The sequence below is a fragment of the Musa acuminata genome, chromosome BXJ2-9 (genome assembly GCF_036884655.1).
Source record: "Musa acuminata AAA Group cultivar baxijiao chromosome BXJ2-9, Cavendish_Baxijiao_AAA, whole genome shotgun sequence".
Lineage (NCBI taxonomy): Eukaryota > Viridiplantae > Streptophyta > Magnoliopsida > Zingiberales > Musaceae > Musa > Musa acuminata.
Window position 1 is genome coordinate 2,879,228 of NC_088346.1, and position 18,192 is coordinate 2,897,419.

An 18,192-nucleotide genomic window follows, 5' to 3' on the forward strand; every position below is an offset into this window, starting at 1 on the left:
TTATTTGTTACTACTGCGTTCTGAACTAAAGTTGGTTGGTCGTTTCCTATACTGACTACATCTTTCTGTCAAGAACTTTCTGATCTCCTTGTCTTCCCCATTTGAAGTATCACGGAAAAACAATCTTCGAGGAACCTTTTATGTATGTATTCACTAAAGTAGTTTCTGAATCATCTTAAGTTGATCTAATCAGAATATTATGATTCCTAGTGTAACCCACTTTTCGATGGAAAAGTTTTCTTTTGTCGAGGCATGAACACAGGCTCTGATTCAACATGGTTTGATGCCAATATATGAAATTAAAAAATGATTTGCTCCTTGTGTCCTGAACTGAATGTTGCATGCTCATGGTTGGTTTTTGGTAAAGAGGCACTTTTCGTATCAGCTTTGGGACTTAGGCATTCTAAGACTAGAATGTTGTTATGGGAAAAGGCAAAAAAAAAACTATATAATGCGATTGTTTTTCTACCAAGTTGTTGGCATGGAGATGATCTAGCTGCACCAATCTAATATCGAAAGGTTCTAAATATATTCCATCTTTCATATTTTGGCTTGGTAAAAAATTAGAAAGATATCCATAACTTTTACCTTCATCTTTTCAACATTCACATAATGATTCAAAGATTCTTTCCTATATTTGTTCCTCAGTTCAATGTCCATGTCTAGCACTTGTCCTCGTCTTCAGAATTCGATTACATTTGAAGGAAATATCCAAATAAGAAGCAACACTGATTAACTAAAATATATTGATTCAGAGGGTTCATTGAGTGTGTGGGTGTGTGTGTGTGTGTGTGTGTGTGTGTGTGTATATATATATATATATATATATATATACTCATTGACTTGAGATTAAGATTAGCATTTGGGTGTACATAGTTTCAAAGTAGGCTATGAGAGTGGACTTGATATTAGGGATTATAATAAATTTAACCATTGTATGAGGTCATGATATTTGATTTCAGGATTGGAGTTAGATGGAAATGTAAAGAATGTTAGAATCAGTATACAGGATAAGTTAGATTGAGCTTAGAGTGATACCATGCCGGAAATGGGGATTGAGCTTAGAGTTGACTGCTCAGCATGGTGTGCTAGTCAATCCTGCATTAAGATATGCTGTAAATATTGGGATCCGTTTGTTTCTTGATTTTCTGCGCTGTTGACCGCCTAGTTCATGCGGAGGAAAAGAGAGCAGCATAGGCTACGGGACAGACCTGGGAGGCTCTTGCGCGGGTACGTTTTTGATGGAGTGGGAGGCATGTTCTTTTTATTTTTAGGGGTTGGTTCTAAATTTTTACAAAATGCCACTTGACTTTTGCTTTGATGCTGCTTTGCGGTAGCGTTCGACGGAGCAATTCTAGCACCATCCAACCCTGAACAAAGTTGCCTGAAAGACTGTCCTTCAGCAAAAACAACTATTGTCACATAATTTTGAGTAATGTATTGTTGCATTAATATAAAACAAAAACAGTTACAACCCTTTGCCTATAAATATGTTTGAAAACAAAAGGGGCAAAGATTGCTTCCTATATACCTTTTTTTGTAAAGGCATAAACGCCATCTATACTTATTGCAAACATGCTCATCCTCTATCACTATACTGATACAGAGGAGGATCCATCGAGGTTTACAGTAAAAGAACAGGGTGGGGTAACATCCCAACCCCAATGAAGGCATTTGCCACCGGATCATGAGGAGCACAACTATCGTCCTGCCCCCTCGAAACACCTTATTTGTTGCGCTTTTTAGATTCACTGTAAAGGACGACACCAATGATTGTAAGCGTGTAGCCAGCCATCCCTGTAAAGGACACTGGGTTCCTGAATATCATAATTGAGATGACGACAGCCACTGCCCCTTTCGCATTTCCAAGAACCTTGAAAAAATTTAAAATTTAAAATTACACATCATTTGGTCAGCAAAATAACACCAAAGAACATAATAAAAGTTTCAAATAATTTAGAACATTTATTAAAATCTTACTTCCTAATTCAGAATGGTAATTAAAAAAACATTAAGAAGATGCACACAAGAAAAGTATTTTAATCAGTCTACTATTTGGTAACCTCCATTCTTTCTAAAAATAAATTTCCTGAAGCATCCCCCCCCCCCCAACCGATCAACAACACTGGTACATAACGTGGGAAGAGCGATGCATCAATTGAAGACAAGGGCATAGATTACTAGGTTCTTCAGAATCTTCACAATTTGGTACAATGTCAATTTGAGGAAGATGTTGGAAGTAGGATTTAACCTCAGGGAGGGCGGCCAAGATTTGACAAAGTGAATTTAATAAATCAAATACTTTATTGAAAAATAAACATAAAAAAAGTAATGCAGCTTACCTGAAGGGTCAAAGCACTGGTATGTTTTGTGACCAGGAAATTGGTCAGGTTCACAAAATATGCCAACGAAGAATTAAACAGGAGGTACCAAATAATCTTGAAGTCTTCTCTAGCAAGTGCCAGTGTTATTCCAACCACATTCTCCTCCATTATAATTGTTGCAGGAAGGAGAAAAATTACTGCTATTGGAGCCATATATAGGAGGAGATTCATAGAGTTAAGCTTTTCCCTGGCAGCAACGCATGCAAAAACAAAAAACAAAAAAAAAGACATGAACATATGTACATATTCTCAAAGTCTCAGCCATATCAACTTGAACAATGAAATGGTAGAAACAAACTAGAAAAAGTTCAACCAAGGATTTTTGCCACACTAATAACTCAATTGTATATCTTAATGGAGAAAAGAAATAAATAACTCACCCTTCAGAAGCCATCAAAATTCCTTGCAACACTGACTTGAGTGCCCTAGCAGCAGTGGCACCAATGCACATAATAAAACCAAACAAATGAAAACTTGGCTCCCCCTACATAAAGTTGAACCGTTAGGGTGTCAGTTTTCACATCTTCCAATCTTTAATTTAGCAAATAAAATAATATTAGGTGTATAAAACACATGTCGAACTAATCCTTTGCACAACCATTGGCATATTCTACAAATAACTCAGGTCCCTGCATCATAGAGGTTGAATAGTTATCAGGTAGCATAAATGTCTAGCATCTGCTGTCATATGAGGTCAAAGCAAAATATTACTAGAAGAGAAATGAAACCTAGCAAAAACAAGACATAGTATTATAAAGGAAAAAAACATAGCTGCCAGCTTCCTACCATGTCAATCAAAAGCTTAGAAGAAGCTTAATGTTAGTTCAACAGAAACACACACCTAGTGAAGCTCAGACACACAGAAAGATTCTAATTAACAACAGTGAAAGGAATCCAACTGAATAATCTTCTTTCAGACGACGAGTAGCTGAGTCACAGCAAACCTACATATTTCAATGTGAGTCGATCCAATAAATAAAGGTAGATTTAACAATCTCAAGGAAAATTGGTCAACCATCAGAAAAGTATTGTCACACTTTCATGCACGTCAATCTTTGGATAGAAAAAGCTGATCAAGAGACTTAAAGCTCTGTAGGAGGAACCGAGAAAGATATCCCATTGATCATGGAGAACATGTTCGTCTTAGAACTTGCTACACTGACAGATGAGGGGATTAAACATACATAAGATGGAAACAATTACAAAAATCAAAGTCATCTTAACAGGAACTCATAACACTTGTTTATCAAACCATGATTGAAACATCTAATTATGAATTATTGTAAAATATAAGACATGAATGGCAATTTTCTTCCTATTCCTACACAGAAATAATCCAGAAATATACAATTCAGGCTGACTGCGCCATCTATGTATAATATCTGCTGGAAGATGAAATAATCAAAATTGTATATGATTCCATCATTCTTGAAATGGCAAATCTCATTAGAGAATTGCATAGAACAGTAACTGTCGATCAGAATCTTCTTTTTCTGGATCCATAACTTTTAACTAAAAGATGCAACCCAATTGCTGAATTATGGAATTTATTTTATTAGGTCAAAGAGCAGATGCAATCAACAAACATGAAACTATTCCCATCCTAATGTGACCAAGAAAGCTCACCCCGCTGGCAATAATAACACCCGTGACGACAGGTATGAGGGTGATGTACGTGATCCACGACTCCCGCCGGAGTGTCATGAGGTAAGCAAACACGGCGGTGAAGAAGGGTGTGGTGGCGCCAACGGCCTGGTTGAACGAGACGGGGAGGTAGCGGAGCGAGATGTTCCCGCTGACCACCGACGCGCAGAACACGAGGCTGAGTGCGGAGATCTTGAGGAACTGGACGCGGGACCGGACGGACTGCATCGGCACGAGCTTGAGCCACGCGATGGCGGCGTAGCTCAGGAGGGAGCAGGCCGTCATGTGGCACATGGTGAGGAAGATGGGGTACTTGAACCCGTAGTTGCTCAGCAGGTACTTGTTGAGGAGGAGCACCCCGATGTTGGAGGAGTACCATGAAGCGACGAGCCCGACGGTGAAGAACCGGCCGTTCGCCAGCGCCGTCGACAAGGCCGCCTTTGAGCTCATCTCCTCCGCTTCTTCTCGGTCGCTGCTCCTCCTGCGGGGATCCGGCGAGTGACGGCGAGGAGATCGGCGGACCTACGCCGAGATGCGGAGATCGACGCAGAAGGATCGTCGATCCTCGGATGGATCCCGGCCGATCCGATCTGTTCTTGGAACTCGCAGACAGAGAAGGGGCGGGTGGAGAATTGGGACCAGGGTTAAGGCTTCGGGAGATGGGGAAGAGAGGTGGATCTGAGAGAGGCTAGAGAATGCCTCGCTATTTTATTTGAGAACGAGAAGAAGCGAAGCGAGATGGTGATGGCGAATAATGAAAGGGGAAGGCGACGACTCCGTCCATCGACATGGAGCTCTCAAATGTGCAAAGCTTCCTTCAATTCTCTAAAGTCTCAAATCTCAGCGGTTCCAACAAAATATAGTAAGACAATCCTACCCCTATGCCGGCGCATTATTTTCTTTGGTTATATGATCCATTGAGTGGGATCTAATTGTCTTTCTACAAGTCAGATTATTTTTTGCCTGTTAAAAAAGATCGAAGGATGAATGAGATAAATTATATATGTCTCCACCTTCCTAATTGATATACGCCAATTTGGACCTTTCACTCACTTCGCCGGACCAAACACATGGAAACATTCCCACTCTTCCTATAAGGTCTTCCTATTGCATACTGGTAATAAATACAAAAAAAAAAATAACTTTTAATTTCGTAATTAATGACCAGCAATGCCTTCTCAGTTTAATTTCGTAATAACTGTCCAGAGATGCAGCATTGGGTTGGTTTGCTTTATGATAAGTGTTGCTGTCATTATAGGGTTTATCTTTTAGATCTTCCATCGATGTCCATTATATCTAAAGACTTAAAGACATAATATGCCCAATAAAAGTTACCTGGTAGGAAACATTAGAACTGGAATCCCTCGTCGTGCTGGTATCAAATTGAGATGATCCCGTGATTCCCTCCCGGCGGACCATTTCCGGGCCTGAGAAGAGAGTACATGATCAGACAGACACACTGTCCCATGGCATTATCACATATTGATTGCAATACGATTGCAGCAACGGATGAGACTCAGATCTAATAATAGCTATATGAGAGGGCAGAGAAACACCGACGGAAACACACATAAACATACCTGGTGCTTCGATCGAACCAGGCGGCGATTCCACCACTCCTCCCTCAAGAGCCCTCCTCCGCCCTTCTTATTGCGACGTAATGGTGACCACCTTCCTCGGAGCGCATAGTTATCACCCACCTACGGCACCACGTTCATCGGCTATGAGATCCATCCGATAAGCATGACGGGAACAAGAAAACAGCAGATCGAAATGGTCACTGATTACACTAACTATGACATCGAGATCTCAACCAAGACACGGGACCATTTCGATAGCAGTGGCAAGAAAACATCACGATCTAGGCATTGGTGAGAGCGCTTTCCTCATGATCCACTATCTCCGGCTACGATCGCCGCTTTCATGGCTCCGGCCGCCTTCTCCGGGCCCTCATCCTCCGCTGCTCGCCGCCAGAACCCTAGATGCATTCGAAGATAGCGAAAAGAATTCCAAGATCGTTCGAGGAGAAAGAAGTCGGTGCCGGTGGCGGAAACACGAGAGAAGAGAGGACGATTCCTACCTCTTACTTTCTTGACTCGTCTCGATTAGGCGCGCGGGCGGCGTCGAGAGAGTCAGATCGGACGTTGCAGACGAACGGGGGACGGACATTGGGAGAGGACGAGTCTTTATCGCGTTATATTTATAGAGGCAGCAGTGCGGCTCTCTAACAAATCACCCCGGACAACAAAAGAAAAGAAAGGGTGATAATATTACATCAATTAAACATATATATAATTTGATCCTCATCAAATAGAAGACGATTTAAGTAGGCGGTCAACTCACCATAAGAAAGAATGTCGATAAGCCCGAGTCGAAAGCACCAAATCGTTGAACACATATATAACAAGATACATACGCAAACATACGATGAGACAAAAGCATGACCATTTTAAGATGGCTTACATAAGATTACAAATTAGAACAGGGTCAAAGGCCTGCGGTAGATCGAGCCTCCATGCAGGCTCCCAGTGATCAAAGTGCAGCCTTCAAATGTAGCTACTACGATCAGGGAGATCAAAAACTGATGCAGATATAAAGCTCGGGAACAAAACAAGCAGCCAATACTGAACACATCGTTCTATGACCATTCGCTCATTGTTCTACAACTATTTGGAAAAGCACGAACAGAACTTGCAAGTCAATATGGAAAAGCCAACATATAGTGTCGTGTGGAGCAAAGCTATCATGCAGCAGGTGAAAAAGTCACCAACCATTCATACAGTCCAATGCATGAACACTACTGCTACTACTACAGACTGACGCAGGCAATGTAAGCAATGTAAAAAAATAGTTTGCAGCCAAAAGAAAATGTAATTAGACCACGCCATAATATGAAGATGAGATATTTTCATTTGGCAATAATCACCTGGAAAAACCTATATAATGCCCAACAAACCATGCAAATGACCCAAGAACCACAAGATCAAAAGGAAAATTAAGCTAAGCTAAGCGATTTAGTACCTTGAGAAATTATCAATGCAATAAGATAATTTGAATGCCTAACAGTACAGAAACAACAAATACAAGAATTCTTGGTCACCCACCGTAACAGAAGGTCGAAGATAGAACAACAAATATGCAGGTCACATATAATCCGTAGATGCATAATCATCGACCTTAATTTATGAATCAGCATAAGAAAACTTCTTCAAGAGGCTGTCCACTTTTTGGTGACAACAAGAAGCATGGAGTCGAAGCAATATTCACTATCAGAACAAAAAATAAAAGACCAACTCCAAGTCACAGTTATAGTAGCTCTGTGTTTTACATTATAACTTTGTTCCGTTCATTTTCAGCAACAGAAAATAACACAAACCAAACAAGCTTAGAGAAGAAAATGTCACTTCAGAACTTTAAAGATGGCTATATACATGATCAACAATTGGCTCTTATCATCATTGCGTTTGTCCTCTAAACCATATAAATTCCACAGAACAAGGATATTGTGACCCCTCAACAAACTAAACAATATTAAAAAAAAACTGGTCACCCAAGTCAGCAGCTCATTTTAATAATGTGTTCACTTCAACATTCATGTTCTCTGAATAGCTCCATTATTATCTATGATTAAAAAAAGAAATGAAAATAGTTAGATAAACACCTTACTTAAAGCATAACATTTAAATGACGATGCAGAATAGGTACAGGATGTCATATTCGCACCTGAAACATTTGCATCAGGCGACAGGCAAGGCATCTTGCTCGCTGAGTGGCGTGCTACTCAGAGAAGCTTTTGGTTCTACCTCCAAAACCCTAAGTCTGTAGCTCACAAGGGTGTGCCCAAAGATACTGTATTTTCCAGCATTGCTTAAAGCAACTTCTGCATCACTGCGCCTCTTGAAGACAATTTTAGCATGATTTTTTGACTTTGTAACCTCGGTTTCTGCCTCCACAAGGGGCCCATATCGCCCAAATAACTTAATGAGATCAGCTTCAGCGGGAATAGAAGATGCCTCACTAAAGGTCAAAACCAGTGCAGTCGGCATGCATTCATCAATATCATTTTGCAAATTGCTAGTGGGTCCTTCACATTCCACTTCCTGCATGCTATTAGGATTTGAGGAACAAACCAGTGAACTCTTTCCAGTGGTCCTTGCATCTTGCATTTCTTTCACATTATTAGTATTCGTGGAATCATCCTGTAAATGCTGTTTGGTATCTGGCAGGGAACTCAAGGTAAGTAAAAGTGCTGATTCATCTTCAGGATGCTGATCTTTTTGCCGCTTGCTCTGAGATTCTCGTTCGCTTTTCTGCCCACTTGACACTAAATTTTCTTCATCACTTACAATAATGTCTGACCAATACGAATCCTGCATATAGTCCAATTTTTCCGAAAAGGCTGCCGTGAAACTTGTGGATTTTCTCCTATCCCTTTTACCTGCAACTGTCCCTTTATGTTTTTCATCCATTGAAATACTGGGAATGGTCCCATTTCGAAAATCAGTGAAGAAACTCACTGTTGAAGACAGGGTATCATACCCCCCCAACGGATCCCTCGCAACTAAGCAGAGCTGTGAAAGCATCTCACCTGGGGAGGAATAGTCCCTTGGAATGCCACCTTTTCTATGGCTCAGTATGGTTGGGGGTTTTGTTACTGATTTACCACTCAATTTAAGCATGGGGGGTGGCCCTGACATCTGTCCTGCCACTCGACGCATACATTCTCCAAACTTAGGCTGCTTTTTGGACCTGGAAATCTGCGACATAGTTGTCAAATCCCCTAAAGAGTCAAGCTTTTTTTTCTTGCTCTTCCCGGATTCAACACCATCAGAATCAGCAACCTCAAGTTCTTTGTGAGATGAAAGAGAAGATGCATTTCCTCCGGATCCACTTTTTTCACCATCTGCATCATGATGTTCGCTACTCTTTTCCATCAATTCAGACAAGCTCTTCTTTTTTCTACCATGCTCAACTATATGTTTGTCTTTTCTGAATGAACTCCCTCTAACTCTTGACTTCCCCTTTCTGGAAGCAGTATCTGACAAAGTTGGAGTTGAGGGATCAGCAACATCTTTACCAGATGTTCTTCTCTTAGTTGGTGAACCTTCGACGTTGTCCCCTAGTCCTTCACCATAAACGAATACAGGTAGTTCGGGATATCCCTTTGAGTGATAAAAGGCCTTCAACAGGGACTTGGTTATCGCAAGCTCCAACCTATCAACTGTTCCATATGGGAACCGTGCTAATGTTTGGATGCGGTCGAGGAGTCCAACAGTATCAAAGGAGCTTACGATCCAAGACTTGTCAATGGCAGAGATACATGTTTCTTTCCGTATACCAGCATTTTCAACCTTTTGGTCGCTGACCCTAGCGTAAGTTTCATCCATAAAACAATGGCATGTCATTCCCAACTCAATACGCCGTGACACCTCTTCGAGCGCATCACTGATGGCGCTTACAAATGCATCCATACTGCTCTGTTTCTCCATCTGTGAGAAGTGTGTCTGGAAAGGCTTCAACCTCGAGTCATCGCACCAAGCAAATGTTCTATCTCCAAAATATGCAACCAGATGATGATCCTTCTTCTGAATGTTGGATGCCATTTCGGACGCATCCAAAGGATCAAAAATCTGGCCGGGCCACCAGGGATGGCTCCTCACCTTACCCCACACCAAATTAGAAGCAGCAAATGGATCCTTCTTCTCTTCCTGAAAGTGATAGTGACGATAAGCTTCATCAATACATGCAGTGACAGCACGACGTGGCCTTCCCCTCATTCGCTTTGCCGACAATACTTGTTCTTCACTGCTGAGAGTATCGGTACCAGCTTTCCTACCAACATCTTGACTAACAGAGTCTCCTTTGTTTACCAACTTCCGGGGCCTTCCCCTCTTCCTCCTAGCTGTCGATTCTTGTTCACCGACCTTCACATCTTGATCTTCACCACCACCAGCCTCCCTACCAACATTGGAAGCCATCTCTTGACTAACAGTATCCCCTTCGATCGTCGCCTTCTCATCAACCACATCGGCGTCTTCATACCAAGGTTTAACTTCGACAGCGACATTCACCTCACCGGCCTCAGCTTCAGCACCCTCTCCTCTATCTTCTGTGTCCTTAGCATCAGTGGCCTCGACCACATCCTTCACATCGCCAACATCGACGGCGCCAGAATATCCATTTCCGCGCTCTCCTCCAGCAGCTTGGACCACTTCTTCACCGGCCATACTATCTTTCTTCTCGACACCATCCTGTTCTACACCAACTTCCTCCGCTTGTTCTCCGACGACGTTACGACGCCCAACAGCGGATGCATCATCCCTCGCTCCGACTTCCAACGCGCCCGAACCTAAATCCACGGGACTGGCGAGGGTTTCCGGCTGTTCGCTGGCGACGGAGTTGAGATCGAGGCTGCCGCCTCCTGTCTTCTTCGCCGAGGGACTCGATTCCATGTGGACGGTAAAAGAACAAAAACCCTAGAAGAAACTCGAGTGCCCCATCGACTCAAACTAGCAGAAGCGTAAGCCCTAAAATTGTCACAGATCGATCTGAGGGAAAGAGGCGAGCATAAATCCCGATCGATCAGAGAACGGAAGGGCTCACTAAAAAGGAATTAAGTAGGAACGTTAAATCTTTACCTCCGTTTTGATGTCGCCGGTTCCAATCGAAGGAGGGAGTCGAACTGCGTTGAGGGGAGAAGACTCTCGAGGGCAGACGAGCATATGGTCGAGGAAGTCAGGTCACCTCATGTGAAGTTACCGTATTGGCCTTTGGTTGCTCGTGGTGGGTAAATCGGTGGGTCGGGGCTGTTGCAGTCGGTGTCGTCACTCGCAGTGGACGTCACCTGAGTTCGAGTACGATCCTCAGCGGCCGCCGCCCCCGCCGCCAAACCGAACCGAATCGGTGGGCGGAAGTGGTTTGGTTCGATTGCACGTGCAAGTTCGGATACGGCCGTGGAATCCGATCACATTGGCGGACCCAATGATCGCAAATCCATGAGATTGGACGGACACGATTTAAGATGATTAATCAATCGATAATAAAAAAACCAAAGAATGACTTGGATTCTTAATCAATTAATTACTTAACGTCACAAATTAATCATGAAATCAATTGTTGCAATATTAAAGTTATCGAGATCAAACAATGCTCTAAGTTGATGTTCTCGCCAAATTGGACATGTGGAATCAATTGCGCATTTGTCAAAATCTTGACAACTTCCTTCTCTATAAATTACTCGATTTGTTGTAAGGTTGATATTTTTTATGTATATAAATGATAGAGAAAATATTGATAGTCAGATATAAAACGTTGATCGATCGGACTCATTAGAGCTCAACGGAGAATCAATGATTGCTAACTTGACGGTCGATGATTGAGAATTTTTATTTTTTAATCAAAAGATATGTATTAAGTTATGATAAAAATAAATATTATTTGTGTCATATGATTATAGAAAAACTAGAATATGACGCAATAAAAAGATAAATATTATGCAAAAGATTCCTCTGCAAAGACCTTCTCGTCCTTATCCCACGAGGACGTCCGCCATGCATTGCATCCGTGAAACCGTGTTTCCACTTGGCCAGCGGCCATGCATGATTGATTCAAGCACAGGCAATTTCCACGTTACCGGCTTGTAGTCGTAACCCAACAGAAACAGCGGATGAAGAACGGTCGTACAAGCCATGGTGTTCTACTTCACGCTACAGCTCATCGGATTGCTTGATGAACAGTGCAGACACAACCACTTGTTCTATCTTTCATTTCTAAAGCTAAAACTCAATGTTTAATCAAATTTAAATTATAAGTTGATGTTCGATTCTAACAAATATTAGCCCAAATTATGCTTCCGAATGAAGTACAGGAATCAAGTCGATATGAGTTTCTCGATACAGCGTGTCGTTCATCGTTTGTTTGCGGCTGAGATGTGCCATGGCAGCTCATGTCCGAAGAGGTGGCTCCCGAGTGTAGCCCGGAACGCTGCTCCCGTCGAGGAAGAAGGAATCGTTCTGGAAGACGTAAGGAGCGGGCGCGATGCCGTCGACGGTCACCGCGGTGGTCTCTTGCAGGGCTTGGGACATTCGCTCGCAGATCAGCGCCGTGAGGTTCGCGTTCTCGGCGTGCAGGTTGGCGACCGCCGCCTGCGCCCGGGCCAGCTGAGCTTGGAGTTCGCTCACCTGATTCTGGAGCTGGAATACGACGCCGGTGCACCCGTACACCGGGTCCCTCATCCGGGCATTCGCCTCGTAAGCCATGCTGCTCGCCGCGTCCTGCCTCTGCCACTGCGGGATTTCCTGTCGATGCGACGATCCGTGTCTAAGTCAGAGGAGCGTGTACAGTTGGGGGGCATTAATTCGAACACCATAGCGTCATGGTTATCGACGATATATTCACGACAGAGATGCAACCGGTGCACCGTAAACCTCGAGGTTGATGTGTTAACCTGCAAGAGCTTGGTAATGTTACCGGCGCCGAAAACTCGATGCGCGTTCGTGAAGGTTCGCAGATCGGTGGGAGGGAAGTAGGGCGCCAGCATGCATTTGTCGGTGCATCGACGGCGGAGGACCTTGCAGGCGGCGCAAGGGCCGACGACGCCTGCGGCAGGAGGAGGAATAGCTGAGCCCATAGGAACGAGACACAGCGGGGACTCGGGGAAGGAGAGTATGATATGGATTACCTGAGCACGAGATGGGAGCTACTGTGAACGCGGATCGATATATATAGAGGTCGGCTGTAAGTTATGTCGCCCGGAACAGAACGCTTCGAGCTATATATGTATACGTCGGCCAGCAACGTTTTGATATGTGCGTATGCCGTAATTTGAGATTATATATATATATATATATATATATATATATATATATATATATATATATATATATATATATATATATTCTCAAATTTTAGAAATGTCAGTATAGTACTTTCAACTTTGACAAAATAAATATTAAAAATTTTTAGGCATATAAATGACTATAGTCTTAAAATATCTAATAATATAAAATTATAAACATACGAGAACCAAAGATTAAAAAAAATATTCATCTCAATCATGTCTCGTCTCCATATGTGGAAACATAGTTGGATCAACGATTGAACCACATGCACACTTGCCTAATATAAAATATTATAAAATATTTTTAATTTAATCGATTATAAAAACCCTTTAGGTCACGGTAATCGAACTCAATTATTATTATTATTATTAAAATTATTTATTTTTCTTTTATTACTAATTTAGAGCGTCAAAAAGATCACGTCGACAATCCTTCTCGACATCGATTTTTAATGTAGTGTGTGACAGTATGGCAATCATTATCGGCAAACATGTGTTGCAAGAAACATTTAATTATAGTTACAAATAAATATATACATATATGATCATCAATATCAATATGATGAGCACATGAGTTTTGATTCCTGGGTTGTCCATGTCTCACGGGCACATCAAGAGAGGTTTAGAGGGACGCTATCGGACAAGCAATGAGCAAGAAAGACGTGCAATGTCATGAGATTGGTGATCATAAGACGACATTTTAAACATGTTTCACGTGGATTGCCATTCTCAAGTTCAATTTATTCTACTTAAAAGATCGATACGGTGGTAGTATATTAGATTCATTTATTAAAAAATTATTATAAGATCTTGATTCGAATCTTATTTTTTTGTCATTTACTTTTTTAAAGAAAAATTATTATTTTTTAAGCAAATTAAGGAGGAAAAAAATATTCATCGTAGATCGAACGATGGACCACTAGATCTGATCTAATATATTTTTTTTTGAATTCAATAGATGTGTTAAGATAGCGAGTATATTAACGAAGAACAAACAATTTAAATATCGAAAACTTTTTTGAATGAAAGAGTCAAGTTAGTCTTAGAAATCATTAGTGAGAAATATTTTATTATTCGATAGATATCTAATACATCTCTATATTTTGATGATAAATAAGCATAAAAAATATTATGTATTTTTAGATTTTTCTCTAATAAATCTAGAAGGATTAGAAAAGTCAAAAGAATAAGAGAAAAAGATATTTCAACTAAGAAATTGATTCAATTCCGGATTTGCTTTTTAATGTGAAGCCATCCAACCGTGACTTTTGCATTGATTTTTTGACACTAGTATTTGATTATTGATCACATCTTTAGAGTCAACAAAACTGTTGGATGTCACATTGGAAGGATAGCATGGTGTATGATCGAAGGATGCAAACGTAGAAGGTGTCAGGCGACCGTGTGGTGTCCGGCGAACGGGTGGTAGAAACAACTTTGGAGTCAGAGACGACGGTCGATCGATCGATGCAAGTACCGCATATGATCACGTCGATCTACAAATGTGGGGTGGAATCAAACGGTCAAAGAGAGTCAAAGTCAGTGGTGTCAGCTTCGAAGAGGTGAATTCCATAGACTCACAGTAAGTCAACGCCATCCGATTGAGTTTACCTCGATTCACCATCACCTAAAAATTTGCTGGAATTGGACGTAATCCAGCGACGAAGACCCATAGACCGCAGTGAAAATGACTGGGCCTCAATGCGTTTAAGTCATAGCTTAAGAGACTAACGTGCAAATGATCAGCCAACGCCGGCCCTAATAAATCTCCAAATTGTGGTCAACGCATCCCCATCCCCAACTTGTCTGGCGTCTCTGTGTGCACATTTGCCACTAAGAAACACGGAGTCGGCGACCATATCACTTCTCGTGTGCACGACTTTTGAAGCATCACCATCCCTCCCCTTCCTCTCCTGCGAGCACGCATTGACTCATCATTATTAGCACACAGTAACCATCATCAAATCGGTCCTTCCTCCTTCGTCTTCCTTCTCCTGCCTTGCCTCCAAGAGATGAGTTGATCGGCAACGGAGACGATCGCATCGACACGCACACGCCTTCAATTATTCTCACACTTCCCTTTCACTTTACTGCCGTTTCCCCTCCCGCCCTTTTTAACCCGCTTTCCACCCCTCCCACTTAACCACCAAACCGCCCCCCCCACCCCCTCTGTCTCTGTCTCTCTCTATCTCTCGGATACGCCTTGGCGGCATTGACGAGCGAAATGGGATCGATGGATCGATCAAAGAAGAGGATTCAGCTACGGAAGAAGGCGCTGGTGCACTTCGCGCTATGCTTCGTGATGGGATTCTTCACCGGCTTTGCGCCGCACAGCACCGCTACCCTCTTCTCCCACCGCCGCGCCGATCGCCAGCCCGTCACCGGTATCAGCTTCCACCCAGCCGCTCCCGTGGAACAGGTCGTCGAGCCTGACGGTGAGGCCGTCAACAGGAGCCTGATCGAGATCCCCAGATCTGCCGCGGTTGCCGCTGTGGCGCCCGCGCCCGGCGATGACAGCGACGACCCGCCGCCGTCTGCGGAGGGGTCCGTGGAGGCGCAGCCGCCGTCTCGGCGTCTGCTGATCATCGTGACGACGACCCGGGCCGACGACCGGTTCCAGGGCGCGTTGTTGCTGCGGCTGGCGCACACGCTGCGCCTGGTCCCGCCGCCGCTGCTGTGGATCGTCGTCCAAGCCTATGCCGAAGCCCCCGCCACCGCCGCGATGCTGCGGACCACCGGCGTCATCTACAGGCACCTCACCTTCAAGGAGAACTTTACCGACCCGGCGGCGGAGGCCGACCACCAGCGGAACGTCGCCCTCAGCCACGTCGAGTACCACCGCCTCACCGGGATCGTCCATTTCGCCGGCGCATCCAATGCCTACGATCTCCGATTCTTCGAGGAGATTAGAGAGATCGAGTATGACCATTCTTCCCTTTTTCTGCTCTGTTTCCTCTCCTCATTTATTTGCCCAGTATGAACTAATTAGCGGCACCAGAAATCGCTCATAACTCAATAGGAATAGGAACTAAAAGATGGAATCAGTATCAATTCCTCCGCAACTTGAATCATTCATTCAATGAAAAGCTCCGATCTTCTAATTTCTCCTAAGAAGCAGAAGAATGGGCATGCTTCGTTCTTGACACTTGAGCCCAAATCTCACCCTTCTCTTGCATCATTTGGGTTAAATACTTCTTCTTGGGGAGAGGAACGAGGAGAATTGACCGCATGTTTGATGTTCTTCTCTCAATTTTCTTCCCTTGTTTCGTCTTTAAGGAGGATTCGATCCATTAGTTTCCAGTAATCCATCTCATAGCCTAAAGATGTTTAGTTCATCAATTCTGATGTTCTCTCACACTTCTTTCCATATCTTCACTCCATGTTTTTTCCTGAATTAACGTCGAGCATAATTCCGAGCATAATTAGAGTTCAAGAAATAGCTATGTAAAGGATAAGCATTGAAGAATAATAAAGAAATGTTGATTACATTCAACTCTGATCTTAGAATACCATTCTGTAATCAATTGACAGCAAAAGAACAGAACTTGCATTGCAGAAGTTGCCTTCCTTCGTATGAAACCAAAACCTTCTAAGGTATTTTCCAGCCAATCTCACTAGTTTTTCTTCCCTAATCCGTGTCTTGCACATGCTGCCTCATTGCACATTCTTCTCGTGTCGGCAACATCGATGGCGGCCGTCGTTCAACTCCTTTGACTAAATGGATGCAAGCTGGGTCTCATGGGAATCTGTCCTTTTAGGAACTCATTTCATGCAAATGCATGGTGACAAACTTCCATGAATTCCAATTCCAAGAAAATTATGCTTTTAATTTCAAGGGAGGGCATTGGAGTGATAAAAAAAGGTCTGAATGTCTTCCCTCTTCTTTTTCATCTCTGAATTCATTTCTTGTCTGATTTGTCCTTCAAACCATGCAATCGGACTCAGAAATCCAACTCTACCGATTCATCTCAGAGAAACTCACTGAATTGGTCCCAAAAATGCCAAACAATGAGAGAATTTAGAGCTGTTGCCTTCTGAAGCACTAATACCTCTCAAATCAAAATTCCAGGGCTTTCGGGACATGGCCGGTGGCAATGGTGTCGACAAACAGGAAAAGAGTGGTTGTGGACGGCCCAGTTTGTCGTGCATCAAGGGTTGAAGGGTGGATCTTGAAGGACTCGAGCAATGACAAAAGGCTGTTGCCGACTGGCACAGACATGAACCCTAAACCTCCAAAGATTAATATCTCTGGGTTTGCATTCAATAGCTCCATACTCTGGGATCCTGAGCGCTGGGGTCGCCCTACTTCATTGCCTGATACCTCGCAGGTTAGCATTTAATTCAAGAGCTTCAAGTAAATTTTCTGCTTCATTATTTATAAGATGAAACCGCAAATTCTGCCTTGGTCTGCAGTTCAAGCAAATGCATAACATCATTACTAGACAATCTCTTTCCTGCTTTAGTCTCTCAGGAACTTTGTCGTTGACTAGTAAGACCATGTTTATTCTTGCATGCATCAGTTCCATCTCTTTCACATAAGGTTCTTTCCAGCTGTCTCTGGAAGCAATATCTTTGTAACTACAAGGACTTCAATAGAACTCCCAACCTCTATCAATCACCTAATCGATAGCAACCTTCTCAATTATTAGCCTTGGAAGATGTTTACCAACTCGTTCTCCCTTCACTGATGAAGGACAAAGTGTAGCACAGGGGACCTTCTATCAGGACTAGTAACATGATTTTGTCCCAGCGGATGGTGACCAGTCAACTCAAGAAAGTTGCTCTCACCTACTACTGACTTTTTATCTCTAAAACATTGTGATGTGTAATTTCAGGATTCAATCAAGTTTGTGCATGAAGTCATCCTGGAAGATGAGACCAAGTTGAAGTGTCTTCCTGCCGACTGCTCTAGGATCATGGTGTGGCACCTCTACACTCCAAGAGCAATTCCTCTGCCCTTCCACGATCGAAGCCAAGCTAAAAGTTAACTCAGGAAATCAACCAAAAAAAAGGTTGTGTAAATGAGAGAAGAAGAAGAAGAAGAAGAAGATGGTCTTGTTAGTTATGATTTTTATTTCCTTTCGTTTGGGGAAGACCCAATTGGGCACATCCCAAGCAATAGTAATCATCATTACTTGTTGGTATTCTTTCACGTGGTTGGTGGCTTAAGTTGAGAGAGATTGGCTACCATATTTCTGTCATGTAGCGACACAATAATTAAGAGGTGGGACTTCAACGATACAAAGGATTGTTCTGCATTGATGTCATACTTTAATGGTCTGAGATGGAATTAACAGTATAAGCATTTATTCTGTGGGACATTAC

The 18,192-nt window shown here is 42.8% G+C and overlaps 4 protein-coding genes across 6 annotated transcripts; 1 reads left to right on the forward strand and 3 right to left on the reverse strand.

The window, feature by feature from the left end:
• Window positions 1-1,398: 1,398 nt before the first annotated feature.
• Window positions 1,399-6,263, reverse strand: LOC135622490 (probable sugar phosphate/phosphate translocator At3g11320). Of its 2 annotated transcripts, XM_065124389.1 has the most exons (8): window positions 6,109-6,263; window positions 5,823-6,006; window positions 5,609-5,728; window positions 5,364-5,455; window positions 4,011-4,991; window positions 2,765-2,868; window positions 2,343-2,571; window positions 1,399-1,873 (listed from the first exon to the last, which is right to left on the reverse strand). In XM_065124389.1, exons 5-8 carry the CDS (start codon window positions 4,476-4,478, stop codon window positions 1,727-1,729), a joined length of 948 nt encoding a protein of 315 aa, XP_064980461.1. In that variant the 5' UTR covers window positions 4,479-4,991; window positions 5,364-5,455; window positions 5,609-5,728; window positions 5,823-6,006; window positions 6,109-6,263; the 3' UTR covers window positions 1,399-1,726. The 2 variants fall into 2 exon arrangements, with proteins under 2 accessions (XP_064980461.1, XP_064980462.1); XM_065124390.1 differs by lacking the exons at window positions 5,364-5,455; window positions 5,609-5,728; window positions 5,823-6,006; window positions 6,109-6,263 and having other exon boundaries at window positions 4,011-5,310.
• A 1,047-nt stretch (window positions 6,264-7,310) lies between these two features.
• On the reverse strand, window positions 7,311-10,788 carry LOC135622489 (PWWP domain-containing protein 5-like). 2 transcript variants are annotated; one of them, XM_065124387.1, is made up of 3 exons: window positions 10,667-10,788; window positions 7,752-10,576; window positions 7,311-7,649 (listed from the first exon to the last, which is right to left on the reverse strand). In XM_065124387.1, the coding sequence occupies exon 2, from the start codon at window positions 10,478-10,480 to the stop codon at window positions 7,766-7,768; it is 2,715 nt and encodes a 904-aa protein (XP_064980459.1). In that variant the 5' UTR covers window positions 10,481-10,576; window positions 10,667-10,788; the 3' UTR covers window positions 7,311-7,649; window positions 7,752-7,765. The 2 variants fall into 2 exon arrangements, with proteins under 2 accessions (XP_064980459.1, XP_064980460.1); XM_065124388.1 differs by having other exon boundaries at window positions 7,752-10,555; window positions 10,667-10,773.
• A 1,110-nt stretch (window positions 10,789-11,898) lies between these two features.
• On the reverse strand, window positions 11,899-12,704 carry LOC135622846 (LOB domain-containing protein 1-like). Its single transcript, XM_065125088.1, has 2 exons — window positions 12,475-12,704; window positions 11,899-12,325 (listed from the first exon to the last, which is right to left on the reverse strand). The coding sequence occupies exons 1-2, from the start codon at window positions 12,655-12,657 to the stop codon at window positions 11,972-11,974; spliced, it is 537 nt and encodes a 178-aa protein (XP_064981160.1). The 5' UTR covers window positions 12,658-12,704; the 3' UTR covers window positions 11,899-11,971.
• Window positions 12,705-14,817: 2,113 nt separating this feature from the next.
• On the forward strand, window positions 14,818-18,134 carry LOC135622493 (beta-1,4-xylosyltransferase IRX9-like). Its single transcript, XM_065124393.1, has 3 exons — window positions 14,818-15,786; window positions 16,937-17,195; window positions 17,703-18,134. Exons 1-3 carry the CDS (start codon window positions 15,092-15,094, stop codon window positions 17,853-17,855), a joined length of 1,107 nt encoding a protein of 368 aa, XP_064980465.1. The 5' UTR covers window positions 14,818-15,091; the 3' UTR covers window positions 17,856-18,134.
• The last annotated feature ends 58 nt before the right edge of the window (window positions 18,135-18,192 follow it).

Bases quoted from the DNA above. Each gene is read 5' to 3' on its own strand.
- LOC135622490 (XM_065124389.1), bottom strand. From the start codon at position 4,478: ATGAGCTCAAAGGCGGCCTTGTCGACGGCGCTGGCGAACGGCCGGTTC. The intron at 2,869-4,010 runs GTGAGCTTTCTT...AACTTTATGTAG, and splicing joins GTGTTATTATTGCCAGCGGG to GGGGAGCCAAGTTTTCATTT. The intron at 2,572-2,764 runs GTGAGTTATTTA...CGTTGCTGCCAG, and splicing joins ATTTTGATGGCTTCTGAAGG to GGAAAAGCTTAACTCTATGA.
- LOC135622489 (XM_065124387.1), bottom strand. From the start codon at position 10,480: ATGGAATCGAGTCCCTCGGCGAAGAAGACAGGAGGCGGCAGCCTCGAT.
- LOC135622846 (XM_065125088.1), bottom strand. From the start codon at position 12,657: ATGGGCTCAGCTATTCCTCCTCCTGCCGCAGGCGTCGTCGGCCCTTGC. The intron at 12,326-12,474 runs GTTAACACATCA...TCGCATCGACAG, and splicing joins ACATTACCAAGCTCTTGCAG to GAAATCCCGCAGTGGCAGAG.
- LOC135622493 (XM_065124393.1), top strand. From the start codon at position 15,092: ATGGGATCGATGGATCGATCAAAGAAGAGGATTCAGCTACGGAAGAAG. The intron at 15,787-16,936 runs GTATGACCATTC...TCAAAATTCCAG, and splicing joins GAGGAGATTAGAGAGATCGA to GGCTTTCGGGACATGGCCGG. The intron at 17,196-17,702 runs GTTAGCATTTAA...GTGTAATTTCAG, and splicing joins CATTGCCTGATACCTCGCAG to GATTCAATCAAGTTTGTGCA.